This window comes from Gavia stellata, chromosome 3, assembly GCF_030936135.1.
Source record: "Gavia stellata isolate bGavSte3 chromosome 3, bGavSte3.hap2, whole genome shotgun sequence".
NCBI classification, from domain to species: domain Eukaryota; kingdom Metazoa; phylum Chordata; class Aves; order Gaviiformes; family Gaviidae; genus Gavia; species Gavia stellata.
The window spans coordinates 23292080-23305847 of NC_082596.1; the positions used below are offsets into that span (position 1 = coordinate 23292080).

The 13768-nt window shown below is 38.1% G+C and overlaps 1 protein-coding gene across 1 annotated transcript in view; it reads left to right on the plus strand.

Moving 5' to 3' along the window:
* UBR5 (ubiquitin protein ligase E3 component n-recognin 5) overlaps window positions 1–7411 on the plus strand; it is a 90788-nt gene extending 83377 nt beyond the window's left edge. Inside the window, exons 54-59 of the mRNA XM_059815611.1 lie at window positions 338–422; window positions 1804–1959; window positions 2340–2453; window positions 3752–3896; window positions 4453–4538; window positions 5678–7411. Of these exons, the coding sequence (XP_059671594.1) occupies window positions 338–422; window positions 1804–1959; window positions 2340–2453; window positions 3752–3896; window positions 4453–4538; window positions 5678–5890 (799 nt within the window). The 3' untranslated portion in view covers window positions 5891–7411. The remainder of the gene's footprint in view (window positions 1–337; window positions 423–1803; window positions 1960–2339; window positions 2454–3751; window positions 3897–4452; window positions 4539–5677) is intronic.
* Window positions 7412–13768: the final 6357 nt, after the last annotated feature.

The window sequence follows — 13768 nt, forward strand, 5'->3', positions numbered from 1 at the left end:
AAGTACCAATGATCCAAGCTGCAAAAACTTTTACTTTTATGCTCTGTATTTCTCACCTGGAGCTAAATAGTAGGGAATTTGTGCGCGTCAACTCAAGGTTTCTTTTCCTGTTAAATTTTTATTTTTATCATCTTTTACAATCTGGAAGTTTTATACTGCAGGAAATATTTTTTTTAAGTTATGTATGTCCATTATTTTCTTTTGGGGATTGATAGGGCTGGAAAGCTAGCTGCAACTTGATTCTTAGAATATTTTGACTTTTTAAATGTGGTTTTGCTGAAAGATATCCAATGTAATTTCTGTCACACCAAAACAAAACCCAAACATTTGTTTTCAGAATCCTAGGATTGTGCCTGTTGCAGAATGAACTATGTCCCATCACGTTAAATAGACATGTAATCAAAGTTCTTCTTGGCAGAAAGGTAAGTTGAACGTAGAAATTTGAATTTCCTTTAATTACATAAAAACTCATCTTTAAAAACTGCTTTTTTCCCTGACCTGCATGTATTGACTAGCAGAGTTGATACTGGAACTGTAAAGATGCCTTTAAATTTAATTTGAGGAGTATTAATTTTTTCATTTCTTAGACTTTGAACTGAGTAGATATACTAGAAGTCAGGTATTTGACTAAGATGGAATGATTTGTAATAGGTTAGCCTTTGACTCTCTTCAGAAACAGCTTACTGTCTCCCCTTTTTCTCTTCCTGAGACTGAAGACTCAAAGAGGTAGTGTTGGACAGTACTAACAATAGCATCTCAGCTTACTGAAAGCATTTTCCTCGATATTTGGGAGAATTCATTGAATTGAATTGTAATTAAAATTTTGTCTCAGGTGTAGGTGTAATTTAATTCAAGCAGTAATTACCTAAACTTCTGGCAAAAATGCTTCCCCACCCCAGTAAACGCTAATTATGTACAGCACATTTCATGCATTAGTCAATAGTATCGTAAGTTCTGTCTGATGCAACAAATTTAAACCAAGGTTTGTTACTCCTGGTCTTTCCTTAAAAACAATGTTGATCACATAATCAGTTATGCAACATGCATATGATCTTTAATGAAAAAGGGTTAATGGCAGAAAGATACGCCTCGAAATATCCCCTGATATCTTCCCAGAGAGATTCCCTCCTAATTCTTTTCTTCAGGTTTTTCTTCTTGAGTATGTATTCCTTCCAGTTAAATGTTGGATGCATCAAAGAATATTTTAGTTAGGTTTAGTTTAGTTTAATTAGTAGATGACTTTTCTCTCCAGGCTGATAAAGAACAAAGAAGCAACGAACTATAGAAAACAGCAAGTAGTAGACATTGGTAATTGAGTTGTTGGAAACTGTGCTATGCAGCTACTGGGCCATCAATCATTTAAATATGTATATACAGCAGCAGTATGTATGTGTTTTAAGTGGAAGGGAACTTTCAGCATTTTGGAGCACTGATGCAAATTGTTTCCAACTTCAGTCAGCCTCCATCAAATCCCTATTGATGTAGGTGATATGTAAAAGAATTTGTTTTAAAAAAACCCTATAAATTATATTTATAACCTCTGTGCCCTTAACAGCAGGAAAGGCTTTACAGGTCTATTTTTACATTCTGCTAATGCACTTCAGTTGAGTATTCTAATGCACTTTCAAAAGCAGGCTGAAAATAGGAGTTTGCCTTTATTTCCAAGTGTTTGTATGCTTTGTTACATGGGTTACACACTGCTGTATACTAGTGCATAGGTTAGGCACAGATCATGCAATTTTGAATACATTCTTAAACAACTGGTATATTTCAAACATTATTATTTTTATTTTTTTTAAATAGGTCAACTGGCACGACTTCGCTTTTTTTGATCCGGTTATGTATGAAAGCCTTCGGCAACTTATCCTTGCTTCCCAGAGTACAGATGCTGATGCAGTGTTCGCAGCAATGGATTTAGCCTTTGCAATAGACCTGTGTAAGGAGGAGGGTGGAGGGCAGGTAAGCACAGCTAAACCAGTGTCTCTGTAGTTTCAGAATTTGATAGCTTATGCATGTTGTAGTGTACACATAATCCATGCTCTTCTCAGACGGCAGAGATAATGATTTACCCTTCCTAGATTCAAATACAGTGTTCTCCTTAGACATTGAAGTGTGGGGTTTTTCCTTGAAGGTGATGTAGAACCTACCATAAAGCCTGGATAGCATAGTCAGTGCTAGGGAATTTTTAAAGATAACCTGGAGTAGTAAATTTTGCCTGTTTTTAGAGGGATACTAAGCAATAAGTCACTGTGCAGCATACTGTGGCTGTTGTAATAATCTCATTTCCTTTTTTTTTTCCTTTTTTCTCTTTTTAAATGGTCCTTGTTACTTTGCCATAGGTTGAACTTATTTCCAATGGTGTAAATATACCAGTCACTCCTCAGAATGTATATGAGTATGTCCGGAAATACGCAGAACACCGAATGTTGGTAGTAGCGGAACAGCCTCTACATGTAAGTCTTTGGTGGAGTGTTTTTTTAAAAAAAAAAATAATAAAAACAATCAGTAAGTCTTGACAGCTTGATTAAAAATATTTAATTTTCCAATTTTTTGGTAATTGTATAGCTGTTTATGCAGTACTGTGAAGGCTGAGTACTTCAAGCAATTTTTCTCTTTTATAGAATGAAAGATAATTTCTTCTAAACTTGATCTCATTGGTTAAGCATATGCATTCATTTATTAAGCTCAAATGGCATGTATCCTCTTGGAATTTTTGCTTTGTATTTAGCAGCTACTTTGTTCTAATAATCGGTCACCTTTGATTAGGTTTAGCCTTGTAAACAAACGTTAACAAGAAATTTCAAAATATTTACATAAATCACCTTGAACTTCTGACTTGTGTCCTTGTTTTAAAAGGAAAAATCAATTATGAAACAGACCACTTTGTTCTTATTTTACTAGCCTGGCAAGAAAGCTAACAATTTACTGTAAAGCTATATTAAAAATAATTTGGGTTTTGAAGCCCTTTTAAATTAAAAGTTATGGAATAATATATTTTTGTAAACAGTTAATGAAGGTCCAGTACTTAGAACCACTTACTCTCTGTCATACGATACTATATCTAAACTTGGTCATTTCTGCTGACTGTGGTTTCCTGCTGCGCTGCTGAGATATGCTAGCAGCCTGCTAGATAACCTCTGTGCAGTTTAGGTCCAAAATTCTCACAGAAATAACATGTTCCTGGAATTAAGCTTCTTTATCTCCATGTCTGCCTATATTAATAGTTTGACTCTTCTTTATTTTACAAGTTGAAAACCATAACATTTGTATTCATTTTGGAATTTACTAAACCAAATTTATTCATATTCTTCCATTTTGAAAATGGAATTTTGAATCTTTTTCAGGACATTATTTATATAAAATATATGTGTGTGTGTGTATAACACTTTTAAAGCAGAGTTGGCATGTAAGTGTCTGAGGAAGCAAAGTAAAAGTAACATGCAAGATGCATTTCTTGTAATTCTTATCACATTCAGCATAGCTCAGCAAAATACCTGAACTTTTTAGCATTAGGGAGTGCATTTGCTTCTGCTCCTGGTGAAATATTAGTAGGTAGGGTTTAACAGATTGGTGCAGTTCCTTATTTCAGAAAATTTGCATCTTAGATGGTAAAGCTTTGAAAGAAAAGGACAGCTAGGAGAATAATGAATTTTTAGTTAATAGGGGATTTCACATGGAACTTCAGATTGACTTTAAATACATTACTGAAAGTGATATGGCTATAACGTGAATCTTGTGGTTTTCACTTAAGGCAATGAGGAAGGGTCTCCTGGATGTACTTCCAAAGAATTCATTAGAAGATTTGACAGCAGAAGATTTCAGACTTTTGGTAAACGGCTGTGGTGAAGTAAATGTGCAGATGCTAATCAGCTTTACCTCTTTCAATGATGAGTCAGGTATGAAATAACTTATTCAGAAACAGAGTTGCAGGGATAACTTAACACTGTTCTGTGTGGAGTAGGCTTACCAGCAGTAAATTTAAACTACCTCTTCAAATTTGACATCAGTTAATAAGTCACTGAAAGTCTTAATAAAATTATTGCTGTGTTTTTTATATACCTTTGAAAATATTTACCTTCAATCGGGGGCGGGGGGGGGGGGGGAAGCACAGTTTTTTCCGACTTTGCTGTCACTTGATGTTAAATACAAGGATTGTATTATTAGTAGCATATCTTTCCTTCTGAAAGTTCTGACCTAACTTTAGAACTATAAATGCTATGGATGCAGTGTAATATTTCTTACGTAATTTTTAAACTATATTTACCTGCTGTTAGACTTTTTTGGGAGGGAGGGGGTGGGAGTTGTACTGACGTATGTCAGAGTTAGCCTTTACATTTAAAAGTATGTGTATTAGTTTTGAAATTACTAGTTTCTCCAATATCAGGACTTTATGAATGAGATTGTAGCGGAGATCCAACCAGCTGAATCATACATCTCTTTTATTTCACACAGGCGAAAATGCTGAGAAGCTTTTGCAATTCAAGCGTTGGTTTTGGTCCATAGTTGAGAAGATGAGTATGACAGAAAGACAAGATCTAGTAAGTTGTCCATTCCCAGTGGAAACGTGCAGAAGAACTGGAATAACTTCGGCATCATTACTGTTTTTAACTGTGTCTCCCTGCAGAGACTTTGTATGTGAAGGGTTAAGGTAGCAGAGCAGGGTAGTAGGGCTTGATTAGACTTTCAGTTCTGGAAACATTAGGTGTGAAACCTAGACCTTCTTGCAACTGAAAGTAAGCGTGGTGTGTCTTTATCCATATTCACAGGTCTCTTACGGAAGCACAGTTACAGTCTTTGCACATTCTTAAGCTGAGTAACTGGTTAGTCAACAGTGTTGTGGGCTAGTAGGGTTTTGAGGTTGAGTTCTCCTCCTGGATCATCTACTCTCCTGACTTCTGTGTATCCTGAGAGCAGTACCTGTGTCCTCTCTGTAAGATGTCAGTAATGATACTATCTCCTTCTCAAAGCCCTTTAAGAATAGCTGTGATGAGAAGCATGAAAGAACAAGATACTGTTCAGGGGGTTTAATTTTGGAAAACTTGCCTGTAAATTGTATTCATTGTATGCTTCTTAAAACTATTTGCTTTTAACTTCCTACTACTTAAGGTACTATCTTTCCTTTACAGTTTGCTAAAAGGAAACAAGGACTAATCTGAAAAGCGGATAATCTAGAGCACATTTGTTAAGGAATATCTATGGTTACATTTTGGTAGTGACTCTGCTCTGCAAGTCAGTATTTCACACTTGAGACGATAAACCAAATATTCTCTGTTGCTGCCTTTTGTCTGAACAAGTACTATACTCTGTAATCACTAACTGATTTGTGAGAGATTTCTGATGCATTTTGTATTGGTGACAGTCACCAACTTACCAGATGGATTTGGGGACATTTCATTTACTGAGGATTTGTTGATACAGGATCATTTTGAGTGCTGCTTTTATCAGTTTTAACAGAAGTACATAATATAATGAGCAGCTGAGCAAAGGAAGTGAAGGAAGCTACTACAAAAGCATGTAGCATGACCACTGAGTTTAGTCGGCATATTGAACAGAACGTAGTACGATCAAACTTGCTGTGACTGTGCAGTTCTTCTGTAACCTATCCCTACACAACATATAGGCAGTATGAATTTTAGCCTTCTACAGCAAAATTTTCAATGCCATCTTCTTTTTTCAGGTTTACTTTTGGACCTCAAGTCCATCGTTGCCTGCCAGTGAGGAGGGATTCCAGCCTATGCCATCAATCACAATAAGACCACCAGATGACCAACATCTTCCGACAGCAAACACTTGCATTTCTCGCCTTTATGTCCCACTCTATTCCTCTAAGCAAATTTTGAAACAGAAATTGTTACTCGCCATTAAGACCAAGAATTTTGGTTTTGTGTAGAGTATAAAAAGTGTGTATTGCTGTGTAATATTACTAGCTAAGTTTTGTAGATTTTTCCATTTGTCTATAAAAGTTTATGAAAGTTAATGCTGTCATACCCCTGGTGGTACTTTAAAGATTGAAATGCAAACATTCCTGTACTAAATTTGTAACGTAAAGGCCTAAGGAGCACTGGCAATATCTGATTGCAACAGTTTGCTAGTCAATAACTCCTTTGCCTAACCCCAGCCAAAGATGACAGCAGAACAATATAATTTACACTGTGATTTATCTTTTTGCTGAGGGAAAATATGTAAAATGTTCTGAAAATTCACTGCTGCCTTTGTGGAAAGTGTTTCAGCAAAGGTTCTTGTATAGAGGGAGTAGGGAATTTCGAAATAAAAAATTAAGTATGTTCTGTGTTTTATTTTAACTTTTTTTATGGTGTTTAATTTGTGGTTGGCTGCAGTTGTGTATCATGTATATTGAACTTGTAAAAAGTTCCTGACAGCTCAGATCCCAGAGTTGGGATCGTTCACTTACGAAACCACTTTCATTGCAATTTTTGTTCTGATTGCATTGAACTCTGGCGCATCAGATACCATCACTAATATTTTGCATGTAATCTGTACCTTTAGTGGTTTGGGGTTTTTGGTTTGGTTTTTTTTTGTACATATGATGAGGCCAATGCACAGTATTTCGTAGTTCACAATCAACATTTTTGTATCCCTGTTTCAGTGAACAGACAGTCAGGAGATTGTTCCACTACCAGTTCTAACCTGACACTTGTACTACGTTATCTAACTATGTAAACTCAGCCTGGGCACTTTCTGGTAACTGTAAAATGTTTATAAGATCATGATTAATGAAGATACATTTTGGAAAACTTTAATGTTCGTGAGCAGCTTAACTTCTTTTGTATCTAGCCTTTTTTTAAGTATCTTGTTACAGTTTTTTAATAAAGAAATTATAGACAAAATACCAAGTCATACTGAAGAAACAATAGTTTTTATTTATTTAGTCATTTGTATTTTAGCTAACAGCATACACTAAACATAGTTGTTCATTAAAAATCTGGATTTTGTAACTGAAAAATTGACCTATGGAAGACATTCAGCCCACATTTTACAGTTAGCAGAGAATCCTGAATGAAACAGGCCAGGCAACCCCTTCTTTTCACAGAATTGGTTTGAAGGGAAAGTGGCTTGTTCTGAAAAATCTCAAGGTAATTAGGTTAGAATAAAATTCTCAGACTGCATTGTAGTGGGTTCTCCTGTATGTTCACTTTTGAAGTGGTTGGTTGGTTTTGGGGAGGGCAGTCTTTGACCATAACCTAGGACTTGTTTTCCCTAATGCTCAAGAGATTTTTGAGAGATAGGAAGTGATTAATAAAGGAAGGAGCTACTCTTTCTTTGTCAAACAGGATTTCTGAAAGCTTAGCAGGCTGAAGTATTGAAGGTTAAGGGCTTTTGTGGTGGTGATGATCTCCCTCTTTCTTGCTTCTCCAACCCCATTAGTCCATGTTAGTGGTTTTTTTTTTTTTTCTTCTTCCTTTTGTTGGGAAGAGCTAAACTAACGTTCCATCAAAATCTAAGTAGAATTCACCTTTGCCAGAGCTCCACCGGGTTTTCCTTTCTGTCAGCTAGTTGAGGATGACTAGAAGTTACCTACAGCTGTGATTTTCAAAAAAGCCTCTGTTTTCATCATTTATTTAGTTGCTAGAGGTATCAAGGACAGTTGAGATCAGACATTCTGATCACCGGTTGCCAAATTGATGCTGAAAATCCTGTTTTCTAAATAAGGCTGACTGTTTCAAGCTTGTGTAGTTAAACTGCAGATAAATCAAGTAAACACATGTAGAATTATTTCTGCATGTACTTACACTTCCTAAATTAATGGTCCTAGAAAAGGATAGTTTCAATGTACAAGGATTGGAGTATTCTGGATTTCCTATTGTGACCTCCAGTTCATCTTAAGTTCAAAACTGTGTCAGATTTTACTATGCTAGTATCAATTAAAAATAAAAAGCAGTACAGCTACACAAGTCTTAGATATAGGTGTATTAGCATAGAGAAAATTTATACTGGTATGGCTGTTCTCATATACTATGGAGGATAGTTATAAAGGTACAGAGCAACATATACCTTATGCCTGGATTTCTAACTGGTGTGATTATTTCCATTACCAAAAACGCCTCTAACTGAAATGTAGTAGAAAGCAACAAAAGAAACTGTTTAGAATAGGCATCAAATCTACAGTCTGTAAAATAAAGCTCCCTCCCTCACAAAGTTTTGTGAGACTTGATGTATTAAAAAGTATCCAAGGCCCTTGGATGAAAGGCCATATATAAATGTAAAGTACTGTGTGTATATATATATATATGTATTGTGTGTATATGTATATAAGTGTATGTGTATGTATAACATATAAATATATGTTATATGTATATATATTTCTGTATATAGCTTAAACATTTTTTTAAGTCCTGTAATGTATAGCTAGACAAAAATTATGCAAATAACTCACAGTAGCTCACCATATATACACACACAAGGCATTCTGATAAGTGGAGAGGGAATCTAGAATGATTTATGCTGTCGTCATTGACTTGAAATGTGTATGTAGCTTTATAAATAGCTTTTTTTCCTCTGTATGGTATATTTAAACTATATCAAGATTTTAATAAGAAAAATGTTTATTAAAATCATACACCTCATCTCCCTTTGACTTAAGCCCTTCTGTTAGTTCACTTTTAACATGTGGTAGAGAAACTAGTTAAAGGAAAATTCTGTAATGTTTACATTTTTTTAATAGTCTAAATCCTTAGCTGTTCATAACTGCTGAAATAGGAGATAAAGGTAGCTGCTAATAAAATGTTATCACCAACTACTAGACTAGTTCCTATTCTGAATCTAGGGAAAACTGACACCTTAGTGCTAACTTCTATGGCTAATTCTTCGCCTTGGTTTCTGTTCCTTAGCTAACTGTAACCAACATAGAAAGTAAATCGCTTGCTCTGGCTTTGTTAGTTTTCCAGAAGTGAAAAATTGTATGGACTTGACAACAAGTGGCCTTTCCCATCTCTTTGGTTTGGGAGTGACTTTTCTTTCCTGCAAGTTAGTCATTTGGTCATTAGATAACATGCAGTGAAAAAGCTGTAAACTGAAAAATCTGTGAATCAAAAGCAATACCCTTCTTGTACAGAAGCAGTCATTCAGGGAGGTTGAGGAAAGGAAATTTTCCTAATCTCTTAATCTATGTTTATCTTTGTATAATTTGCACAATTATGTACAGACCTGCTGTTTTTCGGAAGTTTGCTTCCACGTGTGCATCCAAGAGAGAAGTGCATAAACCTTTCCTCAGTAGTTGGCGTGCAAGTGGGAGAAGTACCCCAGCCGCAGTTCTGCTTCTCACGGGGAGCCCTAATTCAGCACACCACTTTGTCATTCTTAACACCATATGAAAGATTGTTCAGTAGATTGGTAGTAACCCCATCGAAGGAAGCTTACTGCTGTTGTCCTTTAACTCCCTTTTTATAGTATCCTTATAACCTGTGGATCATGTTTCTGTGTGTGAACCTGTAAATGCCATTCTTGACCTTTTTCTCTGTACTCTTCGCTTCATTGATACTTGCATTTCTCTGGCTTCCTCTCTCTAGGGCAAACTACAGATACCCTGCTTAGTAGCTTTGATTCCCTTTCTCTTTTCAAGCTTCATGTGATTTGACTTTTTTTCTGAACTCTTCAGTTCACCTTTTTAATAACAGGTGTGCCAAAATCAAACAGAAAATTCTGCAAGTCTGGATTAACTGGATTTCAGTGTGTGTGGCATTTGCTTATCCCAAGGTCTGAATGTCCACACACAGATTGAAACGTGTAGGTGAATTGGTCATGCGAAAGCTTCAGCAACTATCTTGAACTCCTGGTGCTGGAAGTTCCCGCATGGTCTGAGCGGGGAGGACACAAACAGGCTTCACAACTGGAATCTGGCCTCCATTGCAGTGTAGTCATTGCCCAGCAGGACTTCCCAGCATCATCAGGAGCACCAATGGGTCTGTTCCTGGTTGGAAATTGCTTTCGTGGTTTTCATTTGCAGCTATTTGAGTATCTTATCATTGAGCAGATTTGCTGAACTAAGAAGCATGGAGGGCTTTTAATTTTTTATATATATTTTAAGGGTTTTCTGTGGAGTTGTCTTTAAGAGGATAACTTCATGTTTTACTTGAAATACAAGTCTGTAAGTGAGACTTTTTTTGCCCTTTGTCCATGGCTTTCTTAATATAAAGGTAATTTTTGTCATTAAATACCACAAGTTACTATTATAGTAATATACCATTTAGTATAGCAAGAAGTGGCCGGTTGCTCCCAAGAGTTCCGGGACTTTTTCCCCATAATGGTGAAACTTTTCAGTATTCCTTGTCCAGTGACAATGGCAACTAACACAAATGTGTATGTTTGAATACTATAGTCATGTGAAACTATTGAAAAATAGGTTGCTGCCACAACCTGTGGTAAGGTTTCTCTGCAAGGAGACTATTTTAAGAAAATAGTTGTTTTGGACATACTGAAATTAATTCACAAATTTATTTTCATACAGTGAACAGTTTTAAGCTGAAAAAGCGGACTTCACTTTAATTTATAAATGAAAATTCTTCAATTTAATTGAAATGGCATTCTTCATATAAAAAATTGTATTTATAAAGCATTTTTTAAAAGCAGCTAAGTATTCCCAAAATAAACAGTATCTTTTGAGGGGAGGGAGGGAAGAGGCATTATAGTTCAAGGTGTGATGACTGCATTTTGGATGCCTTAGTAGATAAAATTTTGGGACATACTTTGTATCAGTAACTTACTTTGCCTTGCCATGTGAGAGTACTTTGCCCAAAAAGTTGTAATTGATGCTAGTATAGATTACATTTTTTTTCATTGCTTTTATTATTTTCAGAACTACAAAATAGAGCATGAACTTGCAGATTGTGCTCGTTCATGTCTTTCCAAAGGAGAATGTGGACAGGCTTTTTTTTGTTTGTTTGTTTTTTAAAGTGGATCAAAATTACTCCACTGGACGGAGCAAGCTTTGGGAATGCAAAGCTGTGCTAGTAAGCCCGTAAGATCTGGGTCTGTCCAACCATGTATTAAAGGTGTATGCTGCTGCTGCACCTCCATTAACTGCAATTAGCAGAGCGAGAGAGCTGTTGCGAAGCCATGGGCTGCCCTGCGGGAACGCGCGTTCCAGCATGCCGCTTTGCTCAGCGTCTTCTCCCCTTCCTGCTGTGGAGTGTCCTGCATCTCCGGGAAGTGCCACCACGCTTTCAGGACGTGACAGTAGACATGATCCTGCAGATCTGAGTCCCTCCCCATGCAGAAACACCTCCACAACTCCTAGTGCGTATGTTTGTTGTGAGCGAGCACAGGTGAGGGGCCATGGGGACCAGGGCAGGACAGCTGCTGCACACGCCACCGGGCAGTTAGGAGCTAAGGAATGAATACAGCTTCCACCACCCGTCGGGGAGCTTGTTCTAAATAGGACATCGTAGGTACAGCTGAGTAATCTGAAATCTTGCAAAATCGTGCATAATGCTCTATTTCATATGCGTATTTATTCTGCTTGTAAACTATTTTACAGTTCCACAAGTGTTTTTCCGTGTTTCAGTATTAAATACATGATGTAATTAATTTATGTAAGACAAAGCTAACAGAAGTCGGTGGATTTTTGTGGAGGTGCAAGAACAGCCAACTGCTGTTTTGTTAATCCTTGTGGTACGTTTCCTTTGCAGTATTTTTCCTTTGTGTATTAATCTTTAGGCACCATGTAAAAGGGCAGGTGTGACTTTAAGAAGTTATCCCCAAATATTTGAACTCCTTTCTATTGCTAATTATATTAATTTGTGGTAGTTCTTAAACCTTGTCAAATATTGAGCAGGACAATCCATTATTTGGGGAATTTTGAAACAGCAGCCAGGATAATCAGGTTAGGGGGCTAAGACAACTGATAGGCAGGTCAATGTTATTTAATATGATTAGTAGGCTTGAGTTTTGCTCCTTGTTGGTTTTGGCCCAGAAACTCATGTGTCTCCCTCTTAAACCATCAGCACACTCTGCATTACGGACACCAATATAATTTGTCAGTGTTAATGGGTCAGTTGGGTTTGCTCTGCATCAATCAGTGTTCCTCTAATCGTTTGCTCTGGACAAAAAACTGGAATCCCTGGTGCTCAGTATGCCAATGAGCAGAGTTGTGGTTGGATGTGAATATTGAGCAACTTCTATGGGTTTCTCTGTGTACTTTAAAACTTAAAGGCTGACTCAGAGTGAGCAATAGTCAGGCAACAGCAGATGTTGTTAGTGTAAAACCACCTTTTCTCATTTACTGTTTGTGTGGTTCTGGTGTGCTGTTTAGCAACTTGCTGCTTAGACATGTGTTTCTGCTCCTCAGAAAACTTGGTGTAAGAAAACCAAAGCTGTTCTCGTGCGGACCAGCACAGTCATCCATGCTGCGCAGATCTTGCCACTGAACTTTCCTCACACCCTGCGCCTGTGAGGCTTGAGCTCCGTTCACAAGGTGTAAAAAAGCCACGGGAGGTAGATACGGTCTGGAGGAGCCCAGCTGGCTTGGCTCCCACTTCCCATGCTTGGGAAATGGGGAGAGGGGAGGTCTCAGTCACTCTGTGGTGGCCAGGTCTCTTTAAAAAGAAAAAAATCTGAAATTCTTAATGACAGGGAACTAACAAAACCGAAAGTTACCTTTCTGGAAAAGATATCCTCTGGAAGAGGATACCCTCGCAGCCCCTACCTGTGCACTATGTACCTTCCCTGGCTGTGGGGCAGCTGGGGATGTTTGGCTGGCACTTCGACTGGGGAACACGGGGCAGCGTTCGCGGGAATGGTGCAGAATGTCTATGGACTCATCTCCACTGAGGAACACCAGGCCTCCAGGTCCTCTTCCTCCTCCTGAACGGACCACCCTGGGCTCCAGGCATTTCTCTTGGCCTCTAAAGAGGGGCAGGACTGTGCTGCCTGACTGTCTTGGTGCTTATAAACTTTTAGTTCTTGCTCACTGTGTTTGCTTTTAGATTTGTGTCTTTGATTTCAGGTCTTCATGACAAACCAGGCCGTACCCACTGAGTGGGACTTCTGTTTTCCTATGGACTATTTGATTGTTTTGGTAAATGACCCACATGTCTACAGGAAAGGGGCTCAAGGGCCTGGCCAGCTTTGGGATGAAGAAACCACTGAACTCTGATGGTTCCCAGCTCTGGATGAAATCTCTCTGCTTGCAAGAAGGGACAGAAACAAATGTCAATAGTACTTCCACTCACGCTCTTTGCACTCAGGCACCTCCAAGCACTACAACTCTGGCTGTTTGTTGCTCAATTACTGGAGGGTGTTCTGAGATCTGTATTAGCTCAGGATGGATTACAAAAGACTTTTTTTCTTACAGAGGCTGCTCTTTGTTGTACGCTTTTAGAGTGCCTACCTGTACCCGGTAACAGACAGTTCAGGTTATCTCTCAGTGCCAGCTCCCACTTCTGTCTTCAACTCTGTAAACGTTCCTCAGTAAATATTTGCAACAAAGCAGTTACCTCCCTCTGCTAGTTCATCTTCCGTTACCATCTTTCACAGGCTTGTCTAGCATTTTCTCCTACTTTGGGGTTGTTTCTTTTGTTGTTGTTGTTGGTTTTGGTTTTTTCCTTACAAACTAAGACCCTCAGTTGCAATCAATGCTCTACCTCCCTCAGTTTTCTGTCTCCATCTGCCTCGGCAGCAGTGGAGACCAGGGCAAGCAGGCACAAACCTGCCTGCGCCGGCTGCCCCCTGAGACCAGACACCGGGTCGAAGCACCTGGTCCTTTGCCTGGGCTCGCTGGAGACCGGGTACCCCGGAGTCCGCCGCCGCCGTG